General features: G+C 33.7%; 1 protein-coding gene across 3 annotated transcripts; it reads right to left on the bottom strand.

The window, feature by feature from the left end:
- Positions 1-1,088: 1,088 nt before the first annotated feature.
- On the bottom strand, positions 1,089-12,309 carry LOC102586891 (protein FAR1-RELATED SEQUENCE 4). Of its 3 annotated transcripts, none has more exons than XM_015306751.1 (6): positions 12,182-12,309; positions 11,884-12,023; positions 9,679-11,595; positions 9,431-9,618; positions 9,274-9,327; positions 1,089-1,560 (listed from the first exon to the last, which is right to left on the bottom strand). In XM_015306751.1, exons 3-6 carry the CDS (start codon positions 11,558-11,560, stop codon positions 1,444-1,446), a joined length of 2,241 nt encoding a protein of 746 aa, XP_015162237.1. In that variant the 5' UTR covers positions 11,561-11,595; positions 11,884-12,023; positions 12,182-12,309; the 3' UTR covers positions 1,089-1,443. The 3 variants fall into 3 exon arrangements, with proteins under 3 accessions (XP_015162237.1, XP_015162236.1, XP_006342979.1); XM_015306750.1 differs by having other exon boundaries at positions 12,186-12,309; XM_006342917.2 differs by having other exon boundaries at positions 9,431-9,603; positions 12,186-12,309.
- Positions 12,310-17,579: the final 5,270 nt, after the last annotated feature.

Raw genomic sequence — 17,579 nt, 5'->3', positions numbered from 1 at the left:
GTCTCTATAAGAGGCTGTTCAGGCGTATACCTACCCTCCCAAACTCCACATATATTTTCCTTTCTTAAGCTCAAGGTCTATCGGAAACAGTCTCTTAATAAGGTCGGACACCCACTCTCCCCAGAATCCACATAGATAGTTGATTAAATAATGGCGCTTTCGCATTCAATTTACCTATTGGACAACGACCTTGCTACTATTCCTGGGGAGAACTAGAAACGTGCTACCTAAGAAATTAGCATTTCAATCACTCGATGATGATTTCATAACTACTACTAATGATTTCACATAATCTGAGTGAGTAATTAATTCTGTTTATTAAAAGATATTTCTGATTTCTTTTCTTTTCAACGAAAGCACCAAACAATCTAATCATTTAACAGTGACAACTCATCCAACCACCTAAAATTTTCAAAGAAAGTAACGCAGTACCACAGCTTGTATTTTAGGAGACATTTGAACTAAACCGTAAACTATAATGTGCTAGCTGGCCTTTCCTTTAAGCGACCACCTTTATCTATATGAAATGACAAGTATGAAAGCTATATGAGCAGCTAACCAAGAGGCCCATATGACATACGCAACCTGCTAAACAGTACCGAGCGACAAGCTCGTAAACATTCCAATTCAATGGTGTTCTTACACACTTTCTGCCTGCTATAGCTATTTACATTAACTTCAGATTAACTTGTAAAATTCTTACCCTTGCTTCATGATTTTCTGATTGGTAAGGTACAAAAGCTAGTTCTCATCCTAACCACTCAAGAAGTAGAATTAAAACACAAATTGGCTATACACATTCTTTTCCCTACAAAACCTTTAAAATTTCCAGTAAATCACAGATGTTTGGCCAATAGAAACAACATTATGCTTCTGTCCCAAGTTAATTGGGGTTCAGCTATATGAATCTTCACTATCAAACCATAAACATGTAGCCTAGCAGACGAAGGAAAATGTTTAAAACTACTGACAAGGAAGCTGCAGGCCAGCTTTTTGAAGAAGAAACACAGGAAACAAGAGCATGGGTCTTGTCTGAGTTGGTAAGCTAAAATAAGACCGAAGATTCTAATTCCTAAAGCAACATCACATGAAAACAACCCAACAAACCCAGCTCCTCGTTTCCATTTCACATATTGCAGAGCCTTTCACACCGCAACACCAAAAAACATGGAATCTCAGGAACTATAAAAGCAAGTCACGTTTTTACATTTGAGAACGATTGTGCTGTTGCAGGTGCACATACATTAAGCATCTAAGTTCAATCTTTTGATTCTGCATCTTACGATTAGTGATGCAGTTGGCAGGCTATTAAAATTAGGTCTTGAGGCTGAAAAAAGGGTACAAAATCATATATACATAATAATATACCTTTTTCATTTTGAGATCAACAGACCAATTAATAAACACAAATTGTTCCTCCACCAATACTTGATATACGTCCCTTCAATTTTGTTCCTGCAGCATCTCTCCAAGTAGTTCCGCACCTCTTCTGTTAATGTCACCACCTCTTAACAGTGTTGTAAGGAATCTCGCAGGATGGTACAGGCTACTAGGCATATCCTACACAAATTAAAATGCAAAGGTAAGACGATGTTGTGCAAAATGTAGAAACTGCTGGTCATAAGTGATAACAAAAAGAAACAACAGTTAATGTGCTTACCTACAACAACATACAGCATACCCAATGTAATCCCACAAGTAGGGTCTAGGGAGGGTGGTGAGTACGCAGCCTTACCCCTACCTTTGTGAAGGTAGAGAGGTTGCTTACAATAGACCCTCGGTTCATGCAACTACATTCATCTTTTGGTGAAGTTAACATCATTAAAAGACATCAAGAACATGCAAATAGTGGTTCAAATGATGATGATACATTAGCTCCACATCATGTAACTTCATTCATGCCATGTTATAGGACACTGTTTGTGCAATACAATACAAGTGAACCAGCACTATATTATGTAACTAACTTGACCAAACACTGGGCAGTTATGAGCAGAAATGGAATTACAGGCAACAGAGTTTGATTGCAAATCAACAACAGTATTGGAACCTGGGAAAGAAAATTTTACTTTTTCTGAAACATAAACTAAGGTTCAAATAGTCAACAATCTGCCACCTAACAGAACCTTCATCTCCCGTTACTTCCATCTTTACCATTTAATTCTACAGACCTTTTTCCGCAGCAGATTACAACAGCATCTAGTTTACTTTTAGTCATTGTTCAGTGGATAGCTGTACTCCACACGTACACAAAGATAGAAAATCATGTCCCCAGGTGACTGCATTAACATCAATGACATCACCATCCATAAATAAGAAACCTGAGCCTCTAGTTGTACCTTCTAGCTCGTCAATTTTTAGGTGCATCAAATATATCATATATCTATCTATCTATCTATACTACTCTGTCCGTTCACTTTTACTTGTCCACTTTGGACTTTGCACACTCCTGAACAAACAATGATTGACATGAGTATTTTACCACAATACCCATATTAATTGATGTTTATCTTAGGTCTTGAAATGAATTGGATAATAAGTAATTAATGTTATGGGTAAAAAAAATGCTTATCTTGATATGCTAAAAGTGACAACTAAAAGTGAATGTACTTTCAGTATGGTGGACAAATAAAAGTGACCGGAAGTTATATTATATTGTATATTATATATTATTATATTATTATTATATTCAAGTTTAGGGTTTTCACTTCCACGTCCTAACTCGTCAAAGCTACTGCCTATCGATTGAAATTTCCTTCCTTGGTCGGAGGCAGAACCGGCTCCCCCCGAACCATCCTCGGAAGAGTAATGAAAGAGAAGGAAACAGGAGTTTCTCACCTCCTAAGAGTTTAAAGAGGTGGAGTGTCATCCCAACAAACTAGAGGCGAACAACAACATGAAGGTTCCCCGAATCATCCATGGCAGCCAGGCAAGCTCTCCGTCGAGCTGCCGGTTCGCAATCAAGCTTTATTCCCTTTTCAAGTTGGAAAAAAAGAAGTAAGACCCATGTGAAGCTTTACTTTTTCGTTATCGGTTAGAGCTCCTAGCCTTTTTGATTCTGTTTTATCTCAGTTAAACTCCACACCTCTATCAATTCATTCTTTACCACATATTTCTTTCTTTTTCTTTGTTGCCTTTTGAAAGGAAAGTCCGTCCATCAAGTCCATAGAGTTCCATCCCGCTAGAAGTGATCCTATCTTGTTTGGGGATTTCTATATATTATAGACTAAATCTAAAAGTAGGAATCCCCTAAGTCCAAAGTTGAATTACCAAAATGTCCACCATAAGTTGAACGACCATTTTAACCTTCAATCAATCACTACTTCTATAATAATTTTATACAAAAATTCAAAATGCACATTTAAATCAATATTACTCTCATCAGATTTGAATACTATACAATGAATCAACGTCCACCAAATCGTGTCTTGAATATATATATATATATATATATATAAATAATATACTACTTCCCCCAGACCCCACCTAGTGGGATTTCACTGGGCATGTTGTTGTTGTTGTATACTACTTCCAGATTCTCATATCTTTGTCTCCGTCAGGCCAGACTTGAACTCAAACCAGCTCTCTGATATCCTCATTCTTTGACAGGTAACTTTTTGTGTATTTTGGTTTTCCATAGTTCTGAATTTTTATTTCTTTTTATTTCTATAATTCTTTGGCCAAATTTAGTATGTTTATTTTATTTGGTAGCTTAATCTTGCTAACTAAACCAGTGTCTTCCTTATTGTATCTACAAGTAATTTTCAGTTTAAAGTCTCATTTCTTGGACTTCCTCTGTGATTTTTCATGTTGGCTTAACCGTAGGGGTTTCTATTTTCAACCTTTCTAATTCTATAATGTTCAGAATCTTTTCTGACTTTTTATTCTGTATGAGATCAAACAATTAGAAGATATGTGACAAAATTACCTTTTCAACACTTGAGAGTACTATATAATGTTACCAAAAGAAATTGAGATATAATAGGTGAAGAAATCATCAACATCAAAATTAAAAGAATTATGCCTTCTATTTTATAAATAGAAAAGCCTCCTCATTAGCTCTTTATCTTTTGGAATCCACCTCATCGAGCTTAACGTTTGTGGACTTTTTTATGAAGGCCTAACTTAACAGTCCGGATGGTCGATCCATAAGGGTCTAAGCCTTGAGGAGGAAAATTCAAATTGATGGGAAGGCTCCCCCGAAAAGCAGACTCGAATCTTCAGACCGTGAAACATCATGATACTCTGAACCTAGATATCAATCTCCAAATAAAGAACACCAACTAAGATTTTATCACTACCCAATTTTAGAAAGACACAAAAACGAAAAGCCTATGGAATCACTTACGTAACTGGATAACCTACGGACAAGAAACTCATCAACAATTGGTCCAAAATGCACCTACTAAGTCTAACTAACTTACAAAGACTAATCTGCTTTTATAGTCATTGAACCATTAACTAAAATCTGAAAATCCAAAACCAAACCGATACTCCAATAAAAATATTTAAAGAACTGTTTTAAAATAGTTATACCCCAATACCGATAAACCAATAACATTTTTTGATTTGGTTTATCGGTTAAACCGGTTTTTGAATACTCCATTGGACGATTAAGAGTATGTCCCCAAGGCCTAGCTCGAGTGGCAAAAGGTGGAGGATTTGTGGCTTAGGTCGCAGGTTCAAGCCCCACACCATGCAAAGTGAAGCCTGGTATTTAAGTGGAGAAGGGTAGAGGGGCGGGCCCATTATCCACCGAGTTTAGAAGGCTATGATTGGTCCTAAGGGCGGGTCACTGACGGATTTCTCGGTTATCAAAAAAAAATTCTCGGTTATCAAAAAAAATAAAAAATTAAGAGTATGAAACGAGGGTAACTTTTTCCTAAATGTTCATGTAGCCTACCCTTATCGATGAGATCGACAACACACCGATAAACCAATAGCATTTTCTTCAGTACGGCTTATCGATTAAATCGATTTTTGCTAGAACCCTACTTTTAATACCAAAAGGCAAAGGCATAGTAATATACTTAATAGGGGTATTCATGGAAAATCGTATCAAAAGGGAAAAAATATGATATTGTTTGGTTTGGTTTTACTTTTGATTTTTTAACTTTAAACCCTGATGAAAAAAAAGATGCACATTGATAATATTTGGTGATTTGTGCTAATGTTTCTTTGGTAATTCAAACTAAAGAGAATCCAAAAAAAATTCTACACATGGAAAATAGCCAAATCTAATACTCCTCTTTGTCCTTTCCTTGTCCGTCTCCCTTGCTGTCTTACTAACCTCAATTGTTATTCTATCATTCTTCCAATAATGTTTAACATAAACAACTATATTCTCTCATCTTCGGCTAATTTCTTTCTTGTATTTTATGGATTTTGGCTTCAACATCCTGCTCAAAGGAGACGTCTTTTACTAGAGGTTGTTCAACCAATATAATAATTCACGAAAAAATAGAGTTAATCATATATTATTTGCACCCAATACTCTTTAGCAAGATCTTTTACATGTTGTAGATGTATGCATCAGTCCTTGTTCATGAGTGGGGAGCACGCCACCTGATCTTTTATTTGATTGTAACGCTTATTATTTTGTATAGGTATCACATTCATCATTTGTCACTAAGAATTAGTTTAGGATTACAATTCTTTTAATAAGGTATTTGGATTATTATATTGCATCACAAAAATTAGTAATAGTTCTACACTTTTATAATTACCATATGTATAAAATTATTAAGTAATATTATCATATATATTGCCAACTATAGTTACTCACTTTTCCAATCAAAATACAATAATAGAACCGTTTGGTTATGATAGAACAATCGGATCGTCGAAGTGGAACATAAACTAAGAATATCGTCTATAAGAAAGAATTTGGTAACATATAAATACAATACATGTTTGCACATATATAAGAACATCAAAATTAACTCACTAAATTTTATTTTATGACAAGGGAAACCCACAGTCGCTACCCTTTGGGTGCGCACAGGGTAAAACTTTCGCTCTTATGCAATAGCTCGCAAACCACACTAGAGAGGTAACCCGCACTAGGCAAGCCCGGTGTGACGAGCTCGACGCAGAAGGCAAACCCCTTGGAATCGAACTTGAAACCTCCAACATGAAAGTACCAAGCCCAAACCACTGGGCCACCCCGAAGGGTGTAACTCATTGAATTTAGCTGCTCAACTTTATTTAATTGTTCAACTTTGAAGGTTAGATAATATCTTGCTCAAGAAATAATCATTCATTAACTACAACTTGTATTTTTCCACTATAGATTTTATGTCAATCATTCAACTGCAGTTTTTATATAATTTATATCATGTATATACTACTTACATGAGACACACACTATATCACATGCTAAATACTAGTTATACCATAAGTGGGAAGCCCTAAAAGTGAAAAGTTCAATCACCATATTGCCCATGAAAAGTTAAATGACTTTTTATCCTTCAAGCAAAAATTATTACAACAACATTTTTGTACAAAGTTGAAATTACACATTCTAATAAGAAAAACAACATATTAAAGTAGGCACATTAACAACTCTCTTCATTACTCTCAAAACAATAGCCAACTTATATGCTATACCATGTTTAGAGAAGTTAAAATTTTGGATTGAATAATTAATGAATTAATAAATTTATTATGCTATTGAATCTTTTCATATGTCGTGTATGTGAATGTTATAAATACAAATACTTATCAAATTACGTGGGTAAACATTGTTCTTGCAACCCAGAAGAATTAATAACCACTCATTTATTGTAATAGATGGTAGGTAATATAAAACGTCATTTTAAACCTATATAATAAGCAATGGCATGCCAGAATTTTCATTAAGGGGTGTCAAAATATAAGAAAGTAAATTTACAAGAAAGCCAACAAAATAAATTGTAAAAAAGAAAAAAATGGACGCAGTCAAAAAGTACTAACATGCTGATAGCCTAAGTTGCTCGAATTCGGGTGCAGGTGTACGATACGGGTGCGGATCCAGAGGTCGGATCCTTCATGATCTAATTTTTAAGATTCGGAGATTCGGATCCATGTATGGATACGAGTGCAAGGATTCGCCTAAAAATAGAATTATGAAACCTAAATTATAAGATTATGTGGAGAATTTGAGGAGAATCTTGGAAGGAGATTAAAGGAAAATGAGTGACATAGAAATTTCTATATAAAAGGTATTCCATTTTCTTCAATTTCACCTTCGCTTTTGTATTGATTACAGAAATTTAAAACTGTCTGAACTTTTCCCATCGATTTTGGTCGAAGTATCCAAAATTGGTTGACCAAATCGAACAAGGTCCCCACATCCACACCCATGTCGTGTCAACACGGGTGCGACACCAAAAGTGAAGAGTCCAAGCAACTTAGCTGATAGCAAAGGTAGAACACATAACCTCAGACAAATTTGGCAAGTCCTTAACCACGACACTAAATCTTTAGCTTGTGTCATGAGGTGTCAACACTTATGTATATATTTATTAAACCAAAATTTAACATATATATACAATGTAATTTTCCGGTGAAGACACCTCTCGGGCAAGGGTAGTCTCCGCCCCTGATTATAAGGGAGCAATAAAGGTGCAACAGGTTGACAACAACTCAAAGTCTCTTTTCCTTCTCCATTCTTTGAGCATGTTTGGATCGGCTTACTTTAGGTGCTTTTAAGCCAAAAATAGCTTTTAAGCAATTTTGTAGTGTTTGGGTAAGATAAAAAAATGTTTTTAAGCACTTGTTTTTAAGCTTAAATAACAAAAATAAGTTCAAAGTTATAAGTTAGGAATCCTATTCCTAACTTATGACTTAGGCTTATAAGTAATAAATTATAAGCCCATCCAAACATGCTCTTAAACTTGCCTTCTTGTATTCCTCCTACAAAGTTATTTAAATACTTTACGATTGGCCTAGAAAATACATATGAAGCATAGAGATCGAGTAATGAAGGTTGTGAGTCAAAGCTTAGGAAATGAGAAATAGAATCACTTTAAATGTCAAGTAGGCTTTTAGCTTCTTTTCCCCACTGATTTTAGTTCTTATATTGTGTATATGTAGCAAAAACTGGCCCTCATTGTGTTCCTTGTACAAAGTTATTCATTTAGGACTGGCCTAAAAAATACATATGAAGCACAGAGATCCAGTAATGAAGGTTGTCAGTCAAAGCTTAGGAGACCAGAAAGAGAATCACTTTAAATGCCAAGTAGGCTTTTAGTTTCTTTTATTAGCTGATTTTAGTTCTTATTGTGTATATGTAGCAATTATGAAATAATTGCTTGCAGTCATATGGAAACTTTTTCATGTTGACCAGTCCGTTTGGCGAGAAGGCTCCTCCTTAGTGTCCATAGACAAAAGGCAGGTGCATAACAAAGCAACATAATCATCACTAGGATTGCTACCATCAACACATATAAAGATGATGAGCTTGCAATGATAGGGTCTCAAGTTGTTTGCTCTCTTAAGTATGTTTTTGTTTTATTATTTTCGATGAGGTAACAATGTATCAAGAAAGTGTGACTTGTTTGGTATTGAAAGACTAATGCTAGCAGTGTATCCTAACGTGACTATGAATCTTAACCTCTACTGTAATATTTATCTTCATTCCATTCTGTAGAGGCTCAACCACTACGGAACTTTATGTAACTGGAATTACTCAAGATATGACTTCCAATTAATAAGTACAGTTGTTGGCATTTCCATTTTAATACTTTTTATATATTTGTTCTTCATTGTACATTAATATTTTGTACATACACTAAGGAAATTATTTTGTTTTTGAAAGTTAGATTTATCGCAATCAATTAATATAATGTTGTATGTAAATTTTAAATTTATTATATTCTTCCTTTGTTGAGCTATATAGGATCAGTATTTATCATTTTTAGGATTTTTTTTTACTTTTTTAGTTAATTTGTAATTTAACTACACAATTTTTAATGTTATTTATGTGAATTTGTAAATTTATGTTCATATGATAAGGGTTACGCGCAATGCGCGTTTCCAGAAACTAGTGTTCACAGTAAATTCTTCCGAGGAGCTCCAGTCAGGAAATTTGGTAAAAGAATTTCTCTCACCAAATTTTATATTTCAAAAAAGAAAGCAGCGAATAAAAAACCAGAAAATTACAGAAATAAATAAACCATTTATGGTCTCCTCAAATGTAATTTCTAATTGTCCCAGAAGGTTCACTACATGAACTCACTTAAAAGAAGGATTATTTTCATTTAAATTAGAGTAGGTGCTAGCATAACAAACCATTTGATGAAAGTCTTCTTGTGCACTGTTTGCAATCTCTGGCTCCAAAGGTGCCTGATAAAAAGGAAAAGCACTTGTAAGGGAAGTTCATCTTAGGGTGAGCTTGCGGCTGACTAGAACAAATAAAGAAAAGGACATGTAAATAAAAGTTCCTAACCTTTCCTTTTTTATTAGAAATATTCCTGTTGCTTTCCCTTTCATTACCAGGATCAGCTCTTTTAGAACCCTTGCTTGTCTGGGCCGCTTCACTGTCAGGCTCTAGCTCTCTAGCTGCAAGGATGTTTCCTTGACATACTTCATCAACTTGGATAGCAGGGGTTGCACTACTACCTGATTTAAGATTAGCTGTAAGAGTGTTTTCTTGACATACTTTATCAACTTGGATAGCAAAGGTTGCAGTATTACCTGATTTACGATTAGCTGCAAGAGTATTTCCTTGACATTTCTTTAGAGCTTCTGTAATGGCACCAATAGCAATGTTGTAGCTCTCCTGAGTCAATGATCCCTCTTCACCCAATATTATTGCCCGTCGACACAAATCATTGTAACGACGGACCTTAGCTTGCGCGTCATCCAGTCCTTCGCTTATGGAATGCTTGCTTGTGGCAGCATTGGTCCAGCGTTGCAATATGTACTTGGAAGGAATAATGAAGACGCCAGACATTTGAAGAACCACAATCGCATGCCTACAAAGGTAACCTTTGTACTCAAATAAATGGCATGAGCAGTATAATTCCGACTTTGGTGCATCCCACTCCACCACAAAGTCCTGATTTGCTTCAAAATCTTTGACGGCATATGTTATAGCTGTGCCGTCTTCTGATTCTTTTTTCAGGTGGCATGCAGAGGCTCCTAATACTTCAACTTGGAACTTCTTGAATATTTCATGAGTATACAGAAGCAACATCTGTTTTTCGAAGGGAGAGGGAGACTTAAGCTCAGGCATCTCGTGCCATGCATCAAAATTAGCTTTTGCTTCCTCTTCATACCAGTCTTCAAGAATTAGCTTATGTTGTCCAATAAAGTTTCGAAGAGACATTTCACTTTGGATATATTTGTCAAAGAAAGAGTTTACGCTTTCGGTTCTTGAAGCCATAGATAAATTGGCAAAAGATACACCCCTCATAAAAATAGGCACCCAAAGCTTGCGATCTTCATACAATGATTGGACCCACTCATCTTCTCTAAGACTGAACTTTTCGATCAACTTCCACCATCTGTGTTCAAAATGCTCTTCAGTCCATGACTTATATATGCACTTCCTAAATTTTGCCATAAATGTTTCATGCCACATGCTGAGATAATCAAGACGGCTTGGGATCTTCTCCAATATACTCCACAGGCTAAAGTAGTGTTGGGTATTTGTCAAGATTGCTCCAACAGCTGCTTTGATGTTGTCATTTTGATCAGATAACAAAATTCTTGGACCTTGTCCACCCATTGCCAGGCACCATGTCCGCATCAACCATAGGAATGTATGCACTGTGTCATCAGCAATTAGCGCACAACCTAGTAAGGTGGGTTGAACATGATGGTTTGCTCCAATGAAGAGAACCAAAGGTACTTTATATTTGTTTGTGAAGTATGTAGTATCAAATGACACCACATCACCAAAGTTGGAATAACTATCCATGCCTTTGGCGTCAACCCAGAAAACATTTCTTAATCGATGCTCCTCGTTTAAGTCTACAGCATAGAAAAATTTTGGATTCTCTTCCTGCATGTGCACAAAAAGTTCAAGCAAAACCTGAGCATCTCCTTCTTCTAAAGTCAAACTTCGACCTCTGTCATGTTGGTTCCTGAAAAGATTCTCCAGATTACCAGAGAATTGGTATGAACCATACTGTTTTGATACAGAAGCTAACATATTCTTCCGTCGAACTTTTGCATCATTGTTAAGCGGATCAATGTTTCTGTGGCTTCTGAAGAAGTGCACTTGAGCTGGTAAAAGCTCATGGTTGTGTTCTCTGATGAAACTATGAATGTACCACTTTCCACTCGATGACCTTCTCTTAACATGCATACTAGCTTTACAGCCTATCTTAGGAGAAGGTCTAGGGTTGATCGCATCATCAGACTGCTGCTTGTTACCATATCTGATGCAGGAAAACTTTGCATCAATAAACTCTTTGGTTGCCCTAGAACGACGGCTGCTCAATTTGGCAGTGCCAAACCCCTCTGATTTTGCATATTCTTTGTAGAATTCATATGCTGCTTCATGTGAATCAAATTCCATATCATCTCGAACCTCCACATTACTGTTCCCCACCCCAGCAGCTGATTCCATTGCTTGAATTTTCTTCGAGCTAAGATTTCAGTAACCTTGTAGAGAATAAGATACAATGTCAGTTTTAAACATCACACAGAGAACAGAACAGGAGTGAAAATCAAACTGAGTACATTTTTATGTGTTACATCAACACAAATATAGTTGTTCTTATATGCTAGACTGAAACTCATAACCTAAACCAGTTCATCATTTCATAGTTAAAGTGCCAGAATTTTGGATTGGCTAGAATTTAAAAAAAAAACTAAATTTTTTTTGCTCAATGATAATCACGTACATTCACATTCTATAGATTAATAGCCACAAATATATGAGTTTCTTACCAGTTTCAGAAAGTTCACAACGAAGCGATGGACTATTCCCTCGCTGATAGCGTACAAAAGTTTTCAGAAAATTCGATTACTAATACTCGAAAGCAGATTGATTACTAAACGATCACAATTTATGAACCATAGAGAAAATCCTGCATCGCAAATCAAAAATTTAAGTCATAAGAGACTTATAAGTTATAACAATCACAAAATCCGCGAGTTAACCATAGAAAAAAAAAATTGGAGAAAAGCATTAGGGTTTTTTATATCGTTAAATCAGAGAAGAGAAGTGGAAGAGACGGAGACTCACTTACAGATGAATTTCGCCGGAGAACAGGACGGAGCGGTGAGGGAGTAGTGTCATTTTTTGGCTGAAAAAAAGATGAAATTCTGTAACTTAGGCGTGCGTTACGAAGTTGAAGAGGTGGGTGTTGGCACTTGGCGCCTGGCGGACTTTCACAAAGTAAAAGAGTTGTGTATTACAATTTATACCCCAAACTATGTTTTTGTTTAAATTTGCACCCTATGGTTTTAGTTCTTACACTTTCTCCTCAATATATTAATGGGAAAATTACGCGGTTAAGCAAACTTATACTACTTAATTACTCATCATAGCTATAGTTTGCTATAATTACCACTCACGACTAACATTATACATTAATTACGCGGACTGACTTCGAGTTTGTATAATTTGTCACGTTTGTATATGTATAATTTGCCAGAATATACAAATACATATGTATAATATACAATTATCTAACCTATATACATATACAATTCACCTCTCTCCCACTCTCTGCCCTATCTCGCTCGCCTCTCTCCTCCCTCTCCCAATCTCGCTTGCCATCTCTCCTCCCTCTCCCAATCTCACTTGATATATATACAAATACATATGTATAATATACAATTATCTAATCTATATACATATACAATTCACCTCTCTCCCACTCTCTGCCTCTCTCGCTCGCCTCTCTCCCCCCTCTCTGAATCTCGCTCGCATCTCTCCTCTCTCTCCTAATCTCGCTTTCCATATATACAAATACATATGTATAATATACAATTATCTAACCTATATACATATACAATTCACCTTTCTCCCACTCTTTGCCCCCTCTCTGTCGCCTCTCTCCTCTCTCTCCCAGTCTCGCTCGCCTCTCTCCTCCATATAACATGTAGCTACAAATTGTAATTATCAAACTATAGCTATGGAGAGTAATTAGGCTATTTTTGAGTGGCTATATGTGAAAGTTCCCCTATATTAATCTACTATTACAAATTCAAAGAAGACTTTTGTTTTTAAGAGACAAAATTGAAATTATATGATCTTTTATTGTTTTGGAATTATACAAGATCTTTATATTTTCAAGTAATGTTATTTTTGGCTGTTTTTTTTTTGTTTTTTTTGCATTTTAGACAAGATTGAAATTATATAATCTTTAATTGTTTTGGAATTAAATATCTTTATATTTTCAAGTAGTGTTATTTTTTATTGAAAAATATAACTTCTTGCCATTTAGACAAGATTAGAATTATATAATCTTTAATCCTTTTGAAATTATAATATCTTTATATTTTCAACTAGGGTCATTTTAGGCTTGAATTTTTATTTTTATTTTTACATTTTATACCTTATCTTCTTAGTTTTTACACTTTCTCCCTGGCATATTAATCCTATTACAAAATTAAAAAGTTTTTGGTTTTCAGAAGCTAAAATTGGAATTATATGATCATTAAATTTGGAGTTATATGATCTTTTTGTTTTCAAGTGGTGGCGTCTTTGAGTAGAAAAATATTAAATTTTGAAATTTGGGCATGTGTTTCGAAGTTAAATAGCTGAGTTTGACGGACATTACAAAGCAAAAATACTTAATATGGTGCATTTTGCATCCGTAATTATGTTTTTTTTTCTATTTGCATCCTATCGTGTTAGATCTTACACTTTCTCTTCAATGTATTGATCTTATTACGAAATCAAAAAAGTATTTCTTTTCAACGACAAAATTAAAATTGTATGATTTTTTCACTGTTTTGATATTTTATTTTAACAAATTTGAAACTAGAAAATCCAAGCGTTTGAAAAGTTAAAAGCGATTAAATTATTTTATTTTTTAAAATAAGCATATTTAGAAAGTTTTACCAAACAAACGTGCTAAAAATATTTACATATTTTAAACTATTGTTTTGCACTAAGTAATCCTTACCTACCATTTTCGTATTTTGACATTTTAAAATATACTTTAAAAAAGATTTGTCAAACAAATTTTTTTTTAATTATCGATATTTAATTATTTAAAAACACTTTCTTGAAATTTTACTAACTTGAACATATAGTTCATATTGGGCACTTTCGATCCCCCACCTTCACCCCCACCCACCCCATGTAACTAATATTATAAAAACATTATATATTGGTTTGACATTAGACAAGTAAATGTTCTATTCTTAGTTGGAGAAAATGGTCAAATGAACCCCTAATCTATTAGTCAATTTTTAACTACACACTTATATTTTACGGGGGTCCTATTACCCCCTAAAAATTTTAAAAGTGGAATATATTGCCTCTTAAAAGGTCACACCCAGATTTATGGTAAGCAGCGTGTTGCACGCGCGGTGCCACGTATCATATATGGTACTTTTTTTATATAAAAATATAATTATTCTTTTTCTTTATTCTATTTCCCTTCTATGTTTTTTCTTTTCTTTTACAGCCGGTTTCTTCTTTTCTTTTTCCTTTTTCTATCCTTTTCTTTGACTAAAAATTTTCTGCCATTGAAGTGGAAATTCCAAGTTCCATCAGTAACCTCAAAAAATTTAGTTTCTTAATCTAAGTTCCCAATTTTCTTATACACCTATTTCAACATGCAATATTTGACCTTTTTCAAAATTAATTTGTGGGTCTCGTACCATTGGATATTCATCGGCTTCAAAAACTTCAATATCTTGATTTTGGGGAACAATTTTATCAAAGATATTTGTCGCCAACCGAAAATTTGACGGAGCTATAGATCTTATATATGCATATGAACTTTATTTTTCCAGTAAAACACAATAACATAGCCAATCTTGAATATTTAGGTTTGGTATTTAATGAATTTTCTCTGATGAGAATATTGTTGGAGTTTGGAAAGATTAAAAAAAAGAATGAAATATGAATTTAATTGATGAAATCCTTAAAGTTTACCAACTATCGAAGTCTTGAGCATATTGATTTGGCTTACAATAATCTAAAAGGAGAAATTTTATTTGGGTTGTTCATGTTAAAGAATTTGATGTTGATATGCTTATATAGTAATCAACATTTGGATCTGATTCGGATCTGAATTTCTTCAATTTTGTGTGTTGTTGTAGTAACAATTTAGTTGTAAAAGATACTAATTTTGACCTTGATGCTTTGTTAGTTTTATTTACTCAACTGGGTTTTCTCTATATTGTTCAATTTCGTGTTGTGCTTAAACTTATGAACACTTGGCTATGGAAAAGTGTTTATATTTAATTCGATCCTGTGTTTTTCTAATTTTTGCAAGTGAAGCCAATTTCTTTTGAGAAAAAGAAGAAAGAGATAGCGTCACTAGTACAATTATTAATAGTGAGATGATTTCATACTCTCTTTTTTTTCTCCAGGAAACTTAAATCTGGTGGAGTACTGAAGGAATAGAGAAAGAAAGTAAAACGAAAAACATAAATATAGTAAAAGTAAAGTAAAAATAAAGTAAAATGAAAAACATAAAAGATCTGAAAATTAATATGGAAAAGAAAAGTAAGAAAGTTTTGCCTCCAACTCTCTTTAAGAAGGTGAATTACACTTTCTTTGCCAACTCAGCATTAGGGAGCAAATAATTCTACTATAAAATAGTTCAGGGGGATAATAGGACCCTCCTAAAATATAAGTGCGTAGTTGAGAATCGACTAATAGATTGGGGGGTCATTTGGTCATTTTCTCTTCTTACTTGTTTTTTTATATTAATTCAAAATATTATCTGAGATTAAATATTATAAAATTGAAAACTTTTTGAGGAAACACATCTCCATTTTCTTATTAAATAAGGGATTTCAGGAGTTTCAAGATCACATAAGTATCAAAATTGATTTCGATAAAATGATATCTTATTCAAGTATATTAAAAATTCAAATATTCAAATAAAATAAAAGTCCTAAAATCTCCTAAAGAGCAAGGAGAGGGACAACCATACCAATTTAGCACAATAAAAAAGTGCTCATTTGATTTTTTTATAGGTAGAATGATCTAGGAGACTCATGTACTTGACTTTGTTTGTAAGTTGGACCCTTGTACTTATGACTTTACCAAATGGACTCTTAAACTCATTCAAACACAATACTTTAAACCCCTTTCTCATCTAATGTGTGTGCATGTAATACACTCTTTTTACACATGAAATACCACGTCATTTTTTAATGACACGCCATTATTATTATTATTTTTCCAATGACACATCAGAAATCAAATTTTAAAAAGAAATAATATTAAAAAATAAAAAGTGCAATTTTCTCTCTCTTTCCTCCTTCCTACTTCATCTTCTTCATTTCCATCCACCCTTATGCCTCACCCCAAAAATAAAAAAATCATCATTTTCATCTTTCTTCACATTTCACACTCAAAAGTTTTCTTAATCATAAAATATGATAGATTGTAATTAACTCTTGCACATGCTTTAGGTTCTATTTATTTTGATTTGATAAAAAAAAATCAAGAGAACTTCAAGTTGGAAAAAATATATTTATGAATAAATTCAAGCAATAGATCTTAAATTTATGAAAATGGTGAATGAAATGTTTTCTTGCAAAAGTTTTTTTAATTTTATATTTGATGATTATGGTGATGGGGTGTATCTCAAAGAAGAAGAATATAAAAGGGGTAGGGGCGGGGGTGTCTGGGGCTGAAGAAGAAGAGAAAAAGGTGGGGTTGGGCCATTTTTTTTCTTTTTTTAATTTATTATTATTATTATTATTTTGTCTTATAATTTTAATAATTTTTAAATAAAAATATTGCATTCATTTGCTTTAAAACGCGTGTGGTCTCACATTTGTCCAACTCAGCCATTTTAATTCCACATAAGCTCGGTCAATGGTCAAAGGGGTTTAGAAAATAGAGTTTCATCGAGTTTAAGGGTTCATTTGGCAAAGTGATGAGTAGAAGGGTTCAACTGACAAACGGATCCAAGTACAGAGTCTCCCAGGTCATTTCGCCTTTTTCTATATATACTAGATTTTGTTGCCCGTGCTATGCACGGGCCCAATAACATAAATGGTATGTTTTTGGGCTAATAACGAAATTTTTTGAAGCGATTGTTTGCGTGGATAAAGGAATAAGTTTTTTTATCACAAACCTGTACTTTCTTTGACGCTATTCAAGGCACAATAAGGGACTACCGACATACAACATTTTTGAACAATTTTATGTTGTCAATTATCACGATTTAATTTTAAGAATCACTCAAAAAAATTTTCTGTTATTTAAATAAATATTTTAAGTTGTCAATTATCACGATTTATTGTATTTTATACATAGTTTTTAACGATAGATTAATTTCAAGAATCAATCGAATTTTTTTAAATGTATTTATTTTTGAAATATTTTATGTTGTCAATTATCATGATTTATAGTATTTTTATGATAAATTAACTTTTAAAAAATTTAAAAAAAATAAGACAAATAAATTAAAATGGACCCAATATATGTTATTTTTATT

Source organism: Solanum tuberosum, unplaced genomic scaffold (assembly GCF_000226075.1).
Source record: "Solanum tuberosum cultivar DM 1-3 516 R44 unplaced genomic scaffold, SolTub_3.0 scf00040, whole genome shotgun sequence".
NCBI lineage: Eukaryota > Viridiplantae > Streptophyta > Magnoliopsida > Solanales > Solanaceae > Solanum > Solanum tuberosum.
The sequence above is the reverse complement of the archived record's forward strand: the minus strand, read 5'-3'. Positions and strand labels throughout refer to the sequence as shown.